Consider the following 19,059-nt stretch of genomic DNA (forward strand, 5'->3'; position numbering starts at 1 on the left):
GTGTCTGTAAACAGAAGAAAAGAGAAATCAACTGTAGAATATCTATAAAATGGCATACTATAGAGCCATGAGTATAAATGAACTAAGCTACATTTTCAATGAATCCCCAAAACATTATAGAGCAAAGAAAGGAAGTCATAGTAAAACTAGTCCACTTATGTAAATTTCAAAATCAAGTAAAACTAAACAACCATATTGTTTAGGGACACTTACCATAAGATTATTTTTAAAAAGCTAGAGAATTGTTAATACAAAATTCAGAATATAGATTACTTCTGTGGTGGAGGGAGTGGATGTAACCCAGGAGAATATATGGAGGCTTCAAAGGAACTGATAATTATTTTGTGAGACCCTTCTCTGCATTAATGGTATACTTCACAATAAAAGTTCCTTCCTTCCTTCCTTCCTTCTTTCCTCCCTCCCTCCCTCCCTCCCTTTCTTTTTAAGAGAACAGAAAAACTAAGTCACAGATGGGAACCTTCATTAAAAAAGGAAATCATTTAAGAGCCAAGTTTATGCACTACAGAATACACACACTTCTCTCACATTTTGTATGAGATACTGACCTCTCCACAAATAATTCTAGAATTTGGGAAGAAATTAAATGAAAAACTTAAAATTCACCCATAAAAGTCTTCATGCTATCCTATATATCTCGACATCTCCCCCAAGTAGGCAAAACATTCAACTCCTATGTTGAAGTTCCTAGCTAGTTAAGTCTTTCTAGCTTCAGTCAGCAAACAACTTTAACTTTTCTTTATCCATTGATCATAAGGATGGGCAGTTTTGCATTAGCACTAACACCTGTTTCAGAAAAAAAGAAGCAAAATGGATGAGCAATGCACACTCTGATTAGGGTGGTCTGATGAGAAGTACTCCACTGAGTTTCTGAATCGCTTCAGTTCAACCTGGTCTACCCATCTTGCATTATGCAGGAAAACACTTCGGAATGAAAGCAATTACAAATATAAAATGATGCATTTTCTCCTTTCCTCAAGCAAATGAAAATCACTAATTACCGAAGGAGCTTCGCAAAGCAGATACATGGGATATCCATGACACGTCTCCATTGGGAGACAGAGCACCGACCCCAAATGAAGAAATTACAGTCAAATAAGGAGTTTTTAAAAAAATCTTTTTCACTTGTACTTTTTCATGACTCTAACACTTTGCTCCATCTCCTGATGGTGACACCAAGCCAACCACCCTTACTGCCCCAGGCTTGTTCTGCAAGTCCCCCATTCTCTTCCTTCTCAAACACCGCTGCCACTGCCCACGGTGCCTCCGTTAAGCCTTCTCCTCCGCACAACCCCTTACAAGATGCCAGAAACATCAGCGTTCCTCTTCAGGTCCAAACTCCCAGGCTCCCCGACCCTGAAAAACGCACCTACGCCAGCCTGGCGCTTTCCGGGCCCCATCTCCACGACCGCCGAGCCGCACCCACAGAAAGCCCTCCGCTCCCTTCGCCGCGCCCCCTCCACCCTTCCGGTGGTCCTGCAGCGCCCGGCGCTCGCCCCCTACTCAGAACCCCCTTTTCCCACTGAGCCTCCCCCCGACTCTGCACCTGTGGCCCGGCCTTTCCACCCCGCTTCCCAGTCACCGCGGGGCCTCTCGGCCGAGCACACCAGCCCCGGCCAGGCTAGACCAGCCCAGCCTTGCCCGCTAGGCCCCGACCCAGGCCGGGCGACCTCTGCCGCCCCTTCTCCTCACCGTGCCGTCCCCGGGGCCCTCGTCCCGGACCCCCTCCGCTTCCTCACCGACCACAGACTCCACCCCAGCGTCAGGGTGGCCCAGCGGCTCTAGGGGCGCAGGCTGCAAACGCCGCTCGGGGTCGGGAGGCGCCTGCTCCATAGCTGCGGTCCGGTTCGACGGACACAGTGCGCCTGCGCCGCCGCGCCCAGCCGAGCCCGCCCCTCCACCCGCGGCCGCTGCCAGGCCCCGCCCCGTGGGCATGCGGCCTCCCGACCTGGCCTGGCCTCGCTCGGGGCTGCTGCGGAGGCAGAGAGGGCTCCTGGGCGAGGGCTGAAATTGGGGATGGGGCTAGGAAGGAAGGGCGGACCTACAAGGGAAGTGGTCAGCTGCTAAGCCAGGAGACCCAGGAATCCCGGAGAAATGGTTGAGAGAGAGGAGAGAAAGGCAAGAGGAAGGTGAAGATCAGAGTAGGTACTGGAACCATTCGGGTCGGTGACCACCTAAAGAAAAATTGAAACTCAAAAGAAATCGGAGGTTGGGACTTCCCTGGTGGCACAGTGGTTAAGAATCCGCCTGCCAGCGCAGGGGACACGGGTTTGAGCCCTGGTCCGAGCAACTGAGTCCGTGAGCCATAACTACTGAGCCTGCGTTCTAGAGCCTGTGAGCCACAACTACTTAGACCTTGTGCCACTACTACTGAAGCCCGCGCGCCTAGAGCCGGGGCTGGGCAACAAGAGAAGCCACTGCAATGAGAAGCCCACGCACCGTAAAGAAGAGTAGCCCCTGATCGTGGCACCTAGAGAAAGCCCAGGCAGCAGCAAAGACCTAACGCTGCCAAAAATAAATAAATTTAAAAAAAGAAATTGGAGGTTGCGATCTGACGTTTCCCTCTTGGCCTCTATCTTGCCTGCCATTATTGGTTCCATTCCTCGCCCCACCTACCCGCCCCCCCCACACCCAGAAAGATCCAAGCCGCATAAATTATTGTCAGCAGTTTGAGTAACAATTAGCAAAAGGTAACACTTTTAAGTGTTTGAGAAAAATGAAGCGCTTGGCTGAAGCCGTACTTGAGTTCTATCTTAAGTGTTTCTTGAAGCCCTGGAGATATCTGATAATTTTCTACAAACACCTCAGTTGAATTTTCGAACCTGCTTCCTAGACAAGCATTCACTATGGTAACTTGATGGGAAGCGCTCACTGGGTGTACCAGACTGTGGTACCTTGAAGTACCCTGTATACAAAGTCTGGTCATCAATTTTTCAAGGAGAGAAACTGATTTTTCTGCCCAAATAACTTGGCTGTTCAAAGCTGTGACACACAATTTTCTCCTCCTCCTGATACTGCCTCTGGCTTGGTAGCAGTTTTTCCCACTCATCCCTAAAACCTCAAGTTATCATGTCCAAGTGCTATTATCACTTTGTTCAGAAATCGGTTATGACCTTTCTCATATTTTTTTTTACAATTATTTACTTATATGTTGGTCTGCCCCAACTAGACTTCAGACTCCTTTAAGGCAAGGACCCTATTTTATTATTTTTTTCTGTTACCAAACCTAGGATATTTACTCAATAAATGTTTAAAGGCATTTAATCAGTTTTTCAGGGAATATCCGTGCTACGCAAATTCTCAGGAATTTTTTTTTTTTCTTAGTTCCCCCACCAGGGATTGAACCCAGGTCCTCGGCAGTGAGAGTACGGAGTCCTAACCACTGGACCACCAGGGAATTCCCAGGAACCATTTTTAAATCAGAAGACTATTTTATTAATTTATTATAGGAGAAATAGATGTCTTCTTTCCAGGGACAGATTTGTATCTGTTATCCTCTGCCCTTTTCCCAGTTTTGAGATACCCAGGAAACTAAGTCCTAGAGCCATTGGGATAAGTGCTCTGTGCTGGTGACTTGAGCATCTCACCCTGCAGTGAGTAGTGTTAGAAAACAAAATTCAACTGAGTAAACTTTGAAGATCTTGTTGGCTTTATTCAACAATTCATGGAGCAGGCAGCATCCCATGTAGCAGATAGAAAGGCGTTCCAATGAGCTGTACAAAATGAAAAACTTTTATAGGAGGGAATGGGGGCAAGGAAGCTATACTAGCAAAAAGTGGATTGGCTGTAGCAAGGACACTTTCCTTTAGGGGACGGCAGGGCTCTAACGAACAGATTACCTTACTAGTGCTGACCAAGTAATTCCTGGTTGACTGGTTTAAGATTCCATTTCGGGGAGAGCTGAAACTATAATTAAGTTAAATATTAAGTCCCGGTTTGGTGATGTGTGGTTAGCATAAGTGACTCCATTTGGGGCCTGTTGTCTTGTTTTAAACAACTGGAACAAGGAAAAGGACTCGGGGCTTTACAAAGCAATCACCTGAGGGGAGGCCACAGTGCTATCTGTGGTTTCTAAAAAAAACCAAACAAACAAAATACTAAAACAGAGTAGGGACATCTGTTTCCCCTCCATTCACACCTCTGTTTGTGTGAAAAAAAAAAATTCAAGACTGCCTTTGAGGGGCTTCCCTGGTGGCGCAGTTGTTAAGAATCCGCCTGCCAATGCAGGGGACACGGGTTCAAGCCCTGGTCCAGGAAGATCCCACATGCCACAGAGCAACTAAGCCTATGCGCCACAACTACTGAGCCTGCGCCCTAGAGTCCTCGAGCCACAACTACTGAGCCCCCACGCCACAACTACTGAAGGCTGCGTGCCTAGAGCCCGTGCTCCGCAACAAGAGAAGCCACCACAATGAGAAACCCATGCACCACAACGGAGAGTAGCCCCTGCTCGCCACAACTAGAGAAAGCCCGCGTGCAGCAACAAAGACCCAACACAGCCAAAAATAAATAAATAAATAAGTTTAAAAAAAATACAATATCTAACAAGATATTTTTAAAAAAAGACTGCCTTTGGGCTTCCCTGGTGGCGCAGTGGTTGAGAGTCCGCCTGCCAATGCAGGGGACACGGGTTCGAGCCCTGGTCTGGGAAGATCCCACATGCCGCGGAGCAACTGGGCCCGTGAGCCACAACTACTGAGCCTGCGCGTCTGGAGCCTGTGCTCCGCAACAAGAGAGGCTGCGACGGTGAGAGGCCCGCGCACCGCGATGAAGAGTGGCCCCCGCTCGCCGCAACTAGAGAAAGCCCTCGCACAGAAACGAAGACCCAACACAGCCATAAATAAATAAATAAACTCCAATCTCTTTAAAAAAAGATTGTATAAAAAAAAAAAAAAAAAAAAAGACTGCCTTTGATATCCATTTTAAGTCGTTCACCTAGATATAACTTTGTTCCTGTATCTTCTTAAGAGATGGCCTTGAAGAAACCAAATTTGAAAAATCAGAAGGGTGTTGAAGTGTCTAAAATACGGATAAAAAGGATTGCATGTTCATTTCCCCTTATCTTATATACATATAATACATGTTCATTGTGGGAAAATTAGAAGATAGTTATGCATAAAAATAAAAGCTATCCATGCTCCCACACCCAGAGATAAACACATCACATTTAACATATATCCATTCAAATATCATACACATATATAATAAAAATGGAACCACACTACAATGCTAATTTATAATTTATTCACTTAGTACAGTAAGAACACCTTTCCATGCAATTAAATATATTTCTACAGAATCTTCTTAAAGGCTACACTTTTGTAAAAAATTGTAAAAAATTTTGTATTGTAAAAAATTACTATCACTTATTTAATCTTATAATCCTCAGTAGTTATAATTTGATTCTAAGCTTGACTTTTACAAACAACACTGCAGTGACCATCCTTTTATATAACATCTTTGAGTACCCAACCAGTTATTTCCTTAGGCTAAATAGGCATTGGAAGATTTACGGAAAATTTCATTTAAGCTCGGATAGTACCCGAGGAATTATTTCTGCTCTTTTACAAAAAAATATATTTCTTAAAAATTGATATTTGTGGGACTTCCCTGGTGGTCCAGTGGTTGGGACTCCTCGCTCCCAATGCAGGGGGACCAGGTTCGATCCCTGGTCAGGGAACTAGATCCTGCATGCTGCAACTAAAAAAAAGAGACCCCAAACGCGGCAGCGAGGATCCCACATGCCGCAGCTAAGACCTGGCATAGCCAAATATTTTTTTAATTATTAAAAAAATTGATATTTGTATCCACTAGATAATACATCTTACCCTTGGGGCTGTCTATAAGCTAACTTTTTTTTTTTTTTTCTGGCCGGCTGCTCCACCCAGCTTGCAGGATCTTAGTCCCCCAACCAGGGACTGAACCCGGACCCCTGGCAGTGAGAGCACCAAGTCCTAATCACTGGACCACCAGGGAAGTCCCAAGAAATTCTTTTTAATAAAGAGACAAAACTAGTGTTTATGTTAAGAGCCTGGGGTGGGAGAAGAAATGGTATCTCGAGCTTTTTAATGGGTCCATCTTTTGGACACCCTACCTTGAAGTTTTTATGTGCTTGGCACTTTACATACATTTTCATGAAATGCCCCTGCAAGGCAGGCATTATTTTCCCCATTTCACAAAGAAGCAGGCTTGGGTAATATTTGACAAGGTCACATAGCCAGCAAATAAGGGGAAGACCTGAGATTCAAACCCAGATTTATAGGATACCCAGTATCCAAGCTCTTGGGCCATGCTGCTCTGGATGGGGGAGAGGAAGAAGAGAGATTCTTCTGGAAAAGGGGGCAATTGGCAGAAATCGAGGGTTCATTCCTCACCTGAAAACCCAGAGAGAAGCACATTTCCTTGGATTATGAAGGCAAAGTCACTTCACTGGCTAAAGTCTGGGAAAGCCCAAAGCCAACTCCATGGAGATTTCCAATACAGATGCTCTCTGTTCTTCTGATTCAGACAGGAGAAGGATACCCACTCCAGCACCCCCTTGGGAGAGGACCGCAATGGTAAAAGTCTCAGGAGCAGGGGTGACCGGCCAGGGTGGCTCTAAGGCTGAGTCGCCTTCTGTGTGGACACATTCCCCACCTCATCCAGCCAGAGGAACTTCAGTCTCTTATATCTGAATAGCATGATTTAGGCTTCCATTTTCTCATGAGTTTAACAAATATTTATTGAGCTCCTGTGTTAGCCTAGAAACTTCATGAAACACCCATTCTCTGCTCCCATCATCCAGGTTCTGTCTCCCCTCCCCAGGATTCTCCTCCTGTGTCTGGCCGGCCCCCCAGGGTCTGTGAAGATCACGTTCTTCTTGCTCTGAAACTACACCCTTCTCCTTGACCAGCAACCAGCCCCCAACCCCACCCCGTCTCTCATTTTAGTGTCAGTGTGGGTGACATCTGCTTCATGTATTCTGAAGATGTATATTAGGCACATACACACTCATGACTGTTATGACTTTCTAATGGAATTGATATTTTATCATTGTGAAGTGTCTCCATCTGTCTGATGATACTCTTAAAGCCCATTTTGTCTGATATCAATATGGCCACACCAGCTATACAATGCTCATTGTTTTGTTTGCATGGTAGATCTTTTTCCATTTTGTTATCTTCAACCTATGTGTGTCTTTATTTAAAGTTTCTCTTATAGACAGTATAAGTGGAGGGGGGAGAGGAAGGCTGCATCTGTGAGAAAATTTAAATTACCATCAATCAGTTTAAAACATTTATGTTTTACATGGAATCTTCTACTTGGAACTTCTGGTATCATTTGCCCCATGCTGTGTGGACTGCCACACGGGAACGCTTTGCTGTCACTTATCAGAGGCACAGCCCTCCTAAGGGGGATCCTATTCTTCTTCAGTCAACTGGCCAACCACCCCTGAGAGCAGCGGTTCCCAGGGTAGCAAAGCAAGGGGAGGGGCATGGCTGTGAATGCGGACATTCAGGAGCAGAATTAAGTGAGGGCAGGACACAGGAGAGAGGGAGCAGCATCTGGGATCTTACCTCTGCCTGAGAGAAGCATCCTGTCCAATACACGTTCAGAAAGGTGAGCAAGAAACAGGCAAGAGATATAAGCTTTTGTGACTGATGACCTTTGGGTAGCTTTTAAATTGTTTCTTCCTAAACTATTTTGCCCTTTTTATTGAATCTATAGAACAGTAAAGGACTTTCCAAATACGAGAAATAATTGTAAGTAAGTAAATTTATACTGAATGTACTTTGCCCTGTGTTTAGACTGGTTGTTTTCTCGACTTGGGATTTCTCCATGACCTCCTTCCCACATACTCATTAACCCTCTTCATTGAAGGCTGGCTTTTTTCTGTTCTGGCACTTCTCATCTTGTTTACTAGCTCTGTCTGTCTCCTCTTCTAGGCTAATGAACTCAGCAGTAAGAATGGGGTGGGACATGCCTCACGTCTCTGTGTCCCCTGCACTCAGCATATAGGTCTGCTGAACTAGTGAATGAGTGGGAGGGGCACAACATACAAGACAAAACAAGCAAAGAAATAATAACAAGCCACACTTTTACTTATGAAAGCCAGCCAGGCCTCCTGCCTACCCTAGCTCTCACTGTACCAAGCAGGCCAAAAGAAAGCCCTTCCTCCTCCAGCTTCTGCAGGCAACTCCTCACACAGGAATTCTCCCTGAAACTGCAAGGAAGGGGGGAGGTAAGAATGGTAGAATGGTTACGGTGGAATGGTGGCCAGTGCTGTCTCCTCTTGCATCCCTTCCCCAATCCCAAGGTGGGCCCTCCTCCCTAGCCCCTTCCCCATGGGATTGGTCCTGTGAGGACCCCAGCTTGGTCCCTGAGAATCATTTCCTTGAGATTGAGAGGCAAGCAGCAGGAGTCACTGTGTCCCTTTCTGCAGCTGGGCCCTAATCAGTCAGATCTCTGCTTCTACCAGGAGTGTCTCTGAGTCGCCCTACCATCCTCACCTCTCCCCTTTGTTAGGAAGGAAAAGCACTGACACTGCAGAGATCCGAGTCAACTGATTAATCCCAGAAACCACCAACTTCAGCCCTGAGGGGAATGGCAGAGGAGGGTTTTTTTTGTTTTTTGTTTTCCTGTATAAATAACCCAAACTGGAGATCATAGGTAAGGTATTGTCTCAGAGATCCTCTAATCCAACCCCTTCATTTTTCTGATGAGGACAGAGAAGCCCAGAGAGGCAGTTCAACTTGCCCACAGTCACTGCTAACAGCCAGTTAGTAGCAGAAGGTGGTTGGGACACAGCTCTGGTCCCAAACTCTGATTGAGGGGCAGAGAGTGCCTGATTCAGCTTCTTCTGAAGGCCAGGTGAGCTCACTCACGGGAACAGCCATTTCCTTGCCTGGAGGGGTGGAGGAGGGGGAGTTTTTTCTTTTCCACTTGAGGAGGGATGAGGTGCTGGGGACACAGCCACAGGTATCTATCAGCCAGTGAATGAATGAACAAATTGTGGTATATTCCAAACAATGAATTCCTATTCAGCAATAAAAAAGAATAAACTATTGATACATGAATCAACATGGATAAATCGCAGAAAATTATATTGAATGGAATAAGCCAGACGCCCTCCCAAAAGACCATATTGTTTGATTGTTTATATAAAATTCTAGAAAACTTGAACTAATTTATGTGACATAAAGCAGATTAGTGAGGTAGTGGGTTGAATTGTGATCTCCAAAAATCACCATTGGTGGTTGGTGACGTCCCAATTTCTGGAAACTGCGAATGTTACTTTACTTAGAAAAAGCGTCTTTGCAAATGTAATTAAGGATATTGAGATGAGATCATCGTCTTGGATTATCCTGGTGGGCCTTAAATCCAGTGTCAAGTGTCCTTACAAGAGGATACTAATACAAGTAGTCCCTGGAAATGGGAAAGAGGTGGAGAGAGGGGAGAGGTGGGAAGGAGAGATTACAAAGGGGTAAGAGTAAACTTTTGGGAATGATAAATATTTTCATTATCATGATTGTGATGATGTTTCATGGATGGAGATATATGTCAAAACTTGTCAAATTGTATACTTTGTTTTAAGTCCATTATACATTAACAAAACTGTTAAAAAGATGAAAGATCCATGGGTCTAAAACAAGATTCCACTCGCAATATTCTGGCTTTTTGGAAGTAGTCCACATAACATTGCTATATGGTGCACTCTCAGAAAACTGATCATGAGATGAAACACCAACATATGAAGAACAGCTGAATAACCCCAGAATATTAAAATTTGGAGAACTTATATATATTAGTATATAAAGTAATCAAATATATTAAGTATTGCAATGTACAAAACATTCTCATCTTATATGAACTTCATTAGAACTGAGACCAATGACATCCTTGTAGTGAGATAGATTTTGATGCCCCTCTTTGACTTCTTCTGTTGGATCTTCTGTTTTGCATGATCTCTTATCTTCTCCAATTCCTGTTGTTGTTGTTTTTTTTTCCCCCTCTTCTTATGTTTTGCTGGAGCATATACTTCAATAGCTTCCAGAAAAGGAAATGCTGGCATAAAATTTTTTTGAAATCTTGCATGTCAGATTTGTCTTTTGGCTGGGGATAAAATTCTAGGCAAAATTGGAGGTATTGCTCTTTTGTCTTTTAGCTTTCAGTGATGTTATTGAGAAGGCTGATGCCATTCTCTTTTTAGAATCTTCTCTTTATCCTTAGTGTTATGAAATTTCACAATGATGTGCTTTGGGTTGGGCTTTTATTTTTTCTCTATTGTGCAGGGTATTCATGGCATTTCAAATGGATTCACATCATTTACTCTGGGAAATTCTCATAAATATATACATACACATCATACACACATATACTTATATCAAAATAGTATCATCCTTTCCATTGGTTTTCTTTCCCTGGAATCGCCACTAGTTACATGTTAGACTTCCTGGATTGCTTCTCTCATTTCCGTATCATTTCTCTCCTATTGTCCATTGTTTATCCTTTTGTTCTATTTGCTGAGAGCTTTTTCTCACTTATCTTCTAGATGATCTATTGAGTATTTAACTTGAACTATTATATTTTAAATTTCCAAGACCTGTGCTTGTTCTCTGAACAGTCCATTTTAAAAATAGCATTTTGTTCATGTTTCGTGGAAGCAATATCATCTCATCTGCCTGAAGATTTAATTTTTTCTAAAGTTACTTCCCCTGACTTCCTGAATTATCTGCTTCCTCTAATTTCTTTTCTCCTGTTTGCTTTGATCTCTCTTTTATTCATGTTGGAAGCTTTCCTCAAATGTCTGCTGATCCTTAGCTATTAAAATGAGTAATGATATGCTGTCTATATATACACTGTGGTGGACGATGGATATGTGTAATGTATTGGTGAGAGGGTGGAGGGTTATGTTGGAGGAACTGCTGACTTGGCTTTACTGTAAAGTAATTAACAGGGTTGTCAGCTGAGCTTTTTGCTGGTGGACCCTTCAAATATATCGTAGGACTTCTTTTTTTCTGGAGTTGTTCTCCTAAAATGGATCTTTTAATCTCTCGCCTAAGGGTATAAGCCTGACTGCCAATATTTTGGGAATGGGATAGGGGAAGGGGCTGAAAGATCTGAATTGGTTCAGTCAGAACCAATTGGTTCTGGTTCAATCTCTCAAGAGTCTCTTGTAGGGTGGAACAAGGGTTAGTCACCTGGATGCATTGTTTGGGGCTTCTTATGCAGACTTTGAACCAACCCTGTTGTTTTCAGCTCACTGCTCAACTCTGCCTTCCACATTACCTAGGTATCACTGATGCTTTTCTGGGATTTGGAAAGACCAATAGCCTTGCCTGTGTCAACATCCCATTCTCAGGAATTAAGTTTTAGCTTCTTCCCTCATCCAAGTCTCTGAGGATAGGGAGAGTATTTGCCACATCAGAGTCCAATGCAGGGTAGCAAAGGAATACTTTTATTTTATCCCCAGCCAAAAGACAAAGGAATCCCAGCCCCAAAGGAATACTCAGCAGATGTTTGTTGAATGAATGAAGGTCTAGCTAAGTGACTTGAAGTGAGCACTAAACTTTCTGAGCAATAATTTCTTCATCTGTAAAGTTTGAACAGCCATCCCTCACTTTACAATTTCACAGGGTTGTTGTGGAGTGAAGGGACTCAATACTTTTCTTCTTCTTCTTCTTATTTTTGGTGACAAGTAGGTATTAGAGGTGATGTTGGTTACAACTTGCAGAATTCAGTGAATCAATATGCAGATGCCATACCTCTCCCAATACACAATCTAAAGGCCAGAATTTTCTCTTTTTTTCACTTCTAGTCTTGGACTTCTTAACATACAATTCCTAATAGCCAGAAGGAAAGTGTACATTTAAAACTTTGCCCCAAAAGATAGAGATACAATTGCTACAAAGACTTGTTTCCCTGGCCAAATATTAACAAGGTGTAGATTAAAAAACAAAACAAAAACAAAAACAAAAACCAGAAAAGGCCTCTACCTCTTGTTAAGTGAATAAGCTACAGCAGATGTCAAGAAGAGAAGGACAAGGTAAAACAGTTACCCTAAAGTGGTATTATTTCACTCCTGTCAAGGGGGGGAAATTTCAATTACTCATAAATGTACTTTTAATAAGAATTTTAAAAAATCATATTTCAGTAATTCTTAAAATGGTTCAAAAATTCAAAGAAATAAATGGGCATTCAAACGGTTCAAAGAACAAAACAAAAACCTCCAGTTTCATTTGATATTCTTGCTCTATTTCCAGTTTATTTAAAAGTCGTAAAATTAAAACATTTTAATTTAAAAAAACTGTTATTAAATTTACTCCCTTATTTCCCTAAGAGATTCCTGAAGGTAAGGATTTAAAATCAATGTCCTTCTCGAATGAACAGGGCAATAACTCCGCTAAATATAAACTTTCTATTTCTCTCCATTCATAAAACAGACAAAGGCATCATTGTTCTCTAGTTTTATTATTTTTTAATCTTCCCAACACATGAACTATAACTCATTTTGAGATTTTTCAGTGCATTTCACAGCAAAAATGAACAAGGGAATCATTAAAATGGTTGTACATTAACCAATTATCTTCTTATAATTTACAATTTGTTGAAAAAAATTATTATTTTGCTGTTTTCATCCTATTAGCCCCCTTCAATAAAACACAATTTATCAGAGCACAAAGCTTAAGCTTCTTATGATGATGCAACAGATACAGCCACTTACAATGGCTGATGGATAACAGGTATATGTTACACACACTGATTGGAAGACCACATCAGAAGAAACAGAGTAAGGCACCACTCTTGGAAAATTAAGGTAGCTTGAAGTAACAAGTGTTGAGCACCATAAGTAGGTGCTAAATAAATACGTGAATGAATGATGAAAGCCATAATTAGCACTATTCTATTAATTGCCAGCAATTCTTCAACCTCAATAAAATACTTATTTAAAAAAAAGACTGTACCTGAATACAACTTCCTGATATCTTTTTTTCCTGATACCTTTTTATTTCATACTCTTTCTTCAGCATTTGCGTTTCCTTGAAAAAACAAAACATACCATACATGCACTTAGTCACATATATAACTTCTGAATTACTGACAAATATGAATAGTTGTTTTAAATTTTGAGTGAACAGAGGTAAGATAAAGCATACTTATCCAGAGGGATAGCACGTAATATTGGATATTAACCTACAAGTGAAAAAAAGGTAAGGAAAACAGTAAGTCTTATTTTTTAATATTTGCTTGTTCTTTAATGCCTCAGTTCTTGAGAAGGGCCAAAATCTCATCATATTGACATGACCATGTTTTAAAAAACTGTCTCTCAAGTATAATATTTAATAAAACTAGGTATTGAAAAACGCTCTGAAATTTTTCAAGTCAATGCTGTTTTCAAGTATATTAAAATGCTCAGAAGAAAAAATTCTCCATGGTTATAATTCTAATCAATTTATAAATATACTTTTTAAAAGAGAGTTCCAACAGAGGTGGATAACGGATAAGTTCCTCAGACACAGGCACACAGTCTCTTTGAAGAAACAGAATGCCTTGTTACGACAACCTGGTTGACTTTTTTTTAACACTGATTTCAGGCACAATGAATGGCTGAAGCCACTTCTGGGTCATCTTCTTCCTCCTCTTGATTTGTTGTAAAAGTAGTGAATACTTCAGTTACTGACAGAAAGCAAAGCACAAACTCTGAAAGAGACTTCAATTTTCACTACAAAGAAATCAAAATCACTGAGTTCTCACTGTTGTGTTTATCTGCTGCCCCCATGCAAAAAGAGGGGATTCAAACTTAGCTTTTGGAGCAGGAACTGGATAAAAGATTAATCATCTAATAATTCAGGTGAAAGGGCTTCAGATGATATTGCTCACATCACATGAACGGCTTGGTGAGAGGTCCATCGTGCTTCTTCAACACTTTGGTCTTGCTGCAGTTCTATGGTGCCCTAATTGGTACATTCGTGTGTAGTTAGTTTCAGTCTGTGCAATCAGGAAGCAGGTCACTCAGTGCAATGACTCCATTCTGGGAGAGTTTAGGGTAAATAGAGAAGTTCATTTGGTTGAGTCTTAGATAGTATGTGTCACTCTGCTGGTTGTACTGTTGGAATTATTTTCCAAAGGGGTTTGTGATAAACCCAGCCATCTCCCTGAAACAAGTAGAAAAATAAATTAAAGAACCATTCCTCTATTATGTTCAGAATCAGTAACCAAAACTAGATGCAATGCCTTCATTGAAATCGAATTCTGTTCTCACATTTAAAAACAAGAGTTTGTGAAGAAAAAGCCTCTGTGCTTAAGACACCAAAAAATATGTGTGGTTTAGCTAGGATTAGGTGAGAAGTTCTGGTCTGGGAAGACCTAGTTTGTGCTCCACGAATATTTTACTTTGCAGGAGTCATTTGTAGCAATTCTGCCAATTTTGCCAAGATGCTGCAGATTGAGCCCCACTGATGGAGTGACAGGCAGCAGGTGGAGCACAGGAAATGGTCACCAAGGTACGAGCTGTTCTCTACACCTCAACCAGCATCTCTAGGATCTGAGTATTGTTTCCTAGTTCTTTCCTGACTCTACCCTATTAGTTTTCCCTGGTTCCTGTGAATAGAAGGATACCAAAAGGAGATAAAGTTAGTCAAAGAGTGAACGAAAGACAGGAGAAGACCAAGTGAGGAAAAAAGTGCTGCAGCAAATGCATGAAGCAGCATACTGGGGTGCGAGCTTGGCAGAGCTGAGGTCACAGTAGCTAAGACTGCAGTTCAGTGTTTATGCGACTAGGTGAAGTAAGTCAGATTTGAACCTCTCTCCGTAACCCCTATATCGCCCTCAGTTTATTTGCGTTAAAAAAATTTTTTTAGGGACTTCCCTGGCGGTCCAGTGGTTAAGACTTCACCTGCCAATGTAGGGGGTGCGGGTTCAATCCCTGGTCAGGGAGCTAAGATCCCGCATGGCTCATGGCCAAAAAACCAAAATATAAAACAGAAGCAATATTGTAACAAATTCAATGAAGACTTTAAAAATGGTCCACATCAAAAAAAAAAATCCTCAAAAAAATATTTAAAAATATATATTTACCCTACCTTACTCCAAAAATGGCTTACACCCAGCAATTATGTGGGTCATAGTGACGAGGACTCTCTCCTTGACCAAACTTTAAGTTAGACTCCTCTGTCTCTCTTCTTGACTAAGCCTCATCCTAGGCCTGCTAAACTCAGTTGTAGCAAAAAAACATCCTGATGAACTAGTTTATCAAGAATTCTCTCATCTTTGATATCCAATGAAACTCTTCTCCTCGCATTTTTGATCTAATCATGTGCCTCCCCCGACCCACCATCCTTGACATCTGACCAAGTTCCTCTTAGTAATCTTCCATCCACTCCCTCATCCTGCCCACTGGCTATAAATTCCCACTTATCAACACATTCAGAGTTGAATTCAATCTTTTTCCTCTACTGCGATATTCTTGAATAAAGTCTTCCTTGTCATTTTTAATAAGTGTCAGAATAATTTCTCTTTAACAACAGAAACCATTATGTTGTTTAAATTAAATCACCTGGTTGATAATTATCACAAAACACAAAAACACAAAAGATGTCTCCTAACCACATTACAGAATGCTAGGTTTAGAAGTTAAGACGTGCCACCTGACCATCTCACTTCACAGATGAAGAAACTGAGGCTCCAAGAAGTGAAATGAGTTGTCCAACTTCACCCAGGAAGGGCAGAGTTCTTTTCAGTGCACCTTCTATATAATTACCTACATTTTACAGATGAGGAAACCGAAGTTAGAAGTGGTAAATAAACTATCCAAGGTATGACTGAGGTTCAAACTTAACACATCTGACTCCAATGTGGTCCACTATTCTGCAAAAGCCTTCCTGCTTGCATTTATATACATCTTAAGAAATTTTAAACATCCACTCAAGAGGATACGACCAATAGATCCTGACGGATGTGTAAAATCGCAAAAGAGAGGAAATGGAAGATCTAATAAATTAAATGTCAGTGAGAAATGGTCAGGAAAAGAAGGTAGGTATTATCAAATGATACTAGAAACACTTTAAATTCATCTATACTTTCTCAGGTTACTCTACCTCCTCTTTTTATATCAAGTGACTCTACTCCTCCATCTAACTAAAGTCAACTCCAAACTGGTCTGTTGGTTTGACAGCAATAATGAAAGTACCAAACAAGTGGAAAAGCTCTTGTTACTCATAACAATATGTATGAAACATCTACTAAGTGCCCAGCACTGTGTTTAGGACCACAGGGGAGACAAAGTTGACTTTTCAATAACATATGACTCTTCTTAGCAAAGAGCCATACCTGATGGCAATAGCGCCAAAGTTGTTATGAACTTCGTGGTATCAGTGTCAGCTAACTACCATCCTCATCAGCCTCACCTCTCCTCTGCAGTGCTTCTTACAGCACAGTCCATGGTCCTGTCACACACAGGATGTGACGCGGCAGCCCCAGGGGCTTAGGCAATCAGTATATGACACGAATCTAACCCATCTGTTGTTGTACCACTGTGTCATGGCACACCATTTAGAAAGCCATCTTACATCTTACCAACTAAAGAGGCCCAAACCTGAGTCAGCACCTCCAGTCTACTGTTTCATAAGGCAGTTAGTTAAGACTATCTAGGCAGAAAGAAATTCACTACTTTATTAGACAACTGCCATATCTTGCTATCACTTTCTACATCTGTCTATCCAACATCACAAAGTATAATAAAGGGATTAAGTGGTGGGTTCTTAATAATATCTGTCAAATAAAGAATACATGAGAAGTAGCATGTTTACATGTCATGTTAGTTACAAGAACCAGGAGGCCTATCTTTTAAAATCTTTTAAAATTGGTTGCATCTTTTACCCATTACAGCTTCTTGCTCTCAGCCCCTAGAGTTCATTTTTAATGATTTATAGAAGTCTTCCCTTAGAAAAATTCTCCTCTTTAGAATCTGCTTCTGGTATGCTATTTTAGTGAGCTTGAAATGAAAAAAATGCAAGGTTACCAGACTATAATTTTGCATAGTATTTACAAAGGTTTATCTTTTCATATAAAAATGAAGAGATGTAAAGTACTTTTCCTTGAATTCCTATCCATGTAAACATTTGGGGGACTTCCCTGATGGTGCAGTGGTTAAGAATCCGCCTGTCAATGCAGGCGACACAGGTTCAAGCCGTGGTCCGGGAAGATCCCACATGCCGTGGAGCAACTAAGCCCGTGCACCACAACTACTGAGCCTGTGCTCCAGAGCCCGTGAGCCACAACTACTGAGCCCATGTGCCACAACTACTGAAGCCCGTGCGCCTAGAGCCCGTGCTCCACAACAAGAGAAGCCATCGCAATGAGAAGCCCATGCACCACAACAAAGAGTAGCCCCCACTCACTGCAACTAGAGAAAGCCAGCATGCAGCAACGAAGACCCAATGCAGCCAAAAATAAAGAAAGAAAGAAAGAAAGAAAGAAGAGAAGGAGGGAGGGAGGGAGGGAAGGAAGGAAGGAAGGAAGGAAGGAAGGAAGGAAGAAAGAAAACAGTTGAGAAAAATTAAAGCAATGAAACTACTACAATAAACTGTGGGCTTTTAAGGGTAATCAAAATTCACAAACTGTTTTTCCAGATTCTTTCCTGACAGACCAATATCAAAATTCAATGAGTTTCCTTAGACTTGGCTATGGACAAGAAAACTTTTCTTGGCATCAGCTCTGGTCCATTATTCACCTTACTCTGAGTTCTACCAGAAAGTAATAAACAAAATAAAACAAAACCTTTAAATGTAGAAAAGACTTTAGGAATCATTTTGTCTTACCTCCAAAACTAGTGAATTAAACACTTCTACATAAGCCATGGTCTCTTACATGAGTCTAGCGATGGGGAACACATTACTATAAAATGTACGCTTGTCATTATTGGATATTTTTTATTGTTATACATTCCTTCATGTTAAGCTCAAAATGCTTCCTGGTAGTCTGGGCCTAGCCCAAGTCTGCTATTGGAGCTGATAAGAAACTTCTACGCGATAAGCCTAACCTATATTTGAAGAAAGTTATAATGAATGTCTCCAATTTTCTGTTTTCCAGCCTAAACACCCCCCACATCACTCTTTTTTCCTTAAACATTGCAAAGATTCTAGTCACTTCTCACTATCCTCTGTGTAGCCATTTAAGTTTTTCATGCATCCTTAAAATGTGGTCTCTGGAAGTGAACAAAGAGTTTCACTGTGGTACAAAAGGCAACAAATTGTCAATTGCATATTCTGTTATTGAGATTAAAGATTAATGTCGGTATTTTGTGGCCAATTTAAATCCCCAAATCTATTTCATCTGAACTGCTGGTAAACTATTCTACTTTGAAATTTTCTACTTTGACAAACTGTGAAAAGCTCATGAAAAAGCTCATGGTTAAGCTTGACTATTTTTAGAAATGAAGATATTTAAGTGATAATTCAAGAAAGCCTACTAAGCTAAAGTTCTCACTAAGTAGATAATGAGTTTTAGTCTGAAGACATGTAGGACATATACCTCTTTAATAAAATATTTGGTTTTCCAAGGTGTGCCTGTTTCAGTACGATGCCTTTCTTCAGTCCTCTGGCGTTCTTCCAGGGTACGTTTATGCTCTGTGGCCTTATCGATTTCAGATTCCCTCAGAGAGTCTGTCACATTTCTCCACAATCGCCTGAAATCCGAAAACCACACATTTTACATTCTTCAAAAAAGATAATTAAATAGAACTGATACCCTCAAAATTAACAGTGATTTTAATAAATTACATTTCCCGAATCAGATCTATAATTTCATGCCTATGAGTTACAAGAATGCTGACACTATGTTGCTGATGTTAATGTCCAAGATGCTGCTGCTTCTGCTTCTTTTTAAATTAAAAATAATTTATATTTTCCCAAGTTATATAACCAAGATTTTTATTTTTAAGAAACTTAGGAAACAATAAGCAAAAGGAGAAATAAATTTTTAAAAAGCTGAAATAGAAGAGACCACTTCTGCTTCTGTACGTGATTAAATAATGGGCACCAGATTTACCCTCCTGCTTTCAAT

General features: G+C 41.2%; 2 protein-coding genes across 5 annotated transcripts in view; both read right to left on the reverse strand.

Annotated features, from left to right (window-relative positions):
* Nucleotides 1-1,896, reverse strand: part of SNX4 (sorting nexin 4) — a 65,680-nt gene extending 63,784 nt beyond the window's left edge. The window contains exon 1 of one of the 2 annotated variants that reach the window (XM_082392341.1): nt 1,711-1,895. In XM_082392341.1, the coding sequence (XP_082248467.1) occupies nt 1,711-1,851 (141 nt within the window). In that variant the 5' untranslated portion in view covers nt 1,852-1,895. Of the gene's footprint in view, nt 1-1,710 lie in introns of both variants that reach the window. The other variant, XM_082392340.1, reaches the window with a different exon arrangement.
* A 3,019-nt stretch (nt 1,897-4,915) lies between these two features.
* OSBPL11 (oxysterol binding protein like 11) overlaps nt 4,916-19,059 on the reverse strand; it is a 106,761-nt gene continuing 92,617 nt past the window's right edge. Inside the window, exons 12-14 of one of the 3 annotated variants that reach the window (XR_014244749.1) lie at nt 18,529-18,682; nt 12,963-14,153; nt 4,916-9,034 (exon numbers count right to left, since the gene is read on the reverse strand). Coding sequence is in view for 1 of the 3 variants with exons in the window: in XM_082392328.1 (XP_082248454.1) it covers nt 14,088-14,153; nt 18,529-18,682 (220 nt within the window). In the remaining 2 variants the exon portion in view is untranslated. Of the gene's footprint in view, nt 9,035-9,057; nt 11,841-12,449; nt 14,154-18,528; nt 18,683-19,059 lie in introns of those variants that run through there. The other 2 variants (XR_014244750.1, XM_082392328.1) reach the window with 2 other exon arrangements.

This window comes from Balaenoptera borealis (genome assembly GCF_965194805.1).
Source record: "Balaenoptera borealis genome assembly, chromosome: 5".
Classification (NCBI taxonomy): domain Eukaryota; kingdom Metazoa; phylum Chordata; class Mammalia; order Artiodactyla; family Balaenopteridae; genus Balaenoptera; species Balaenoptera borealis.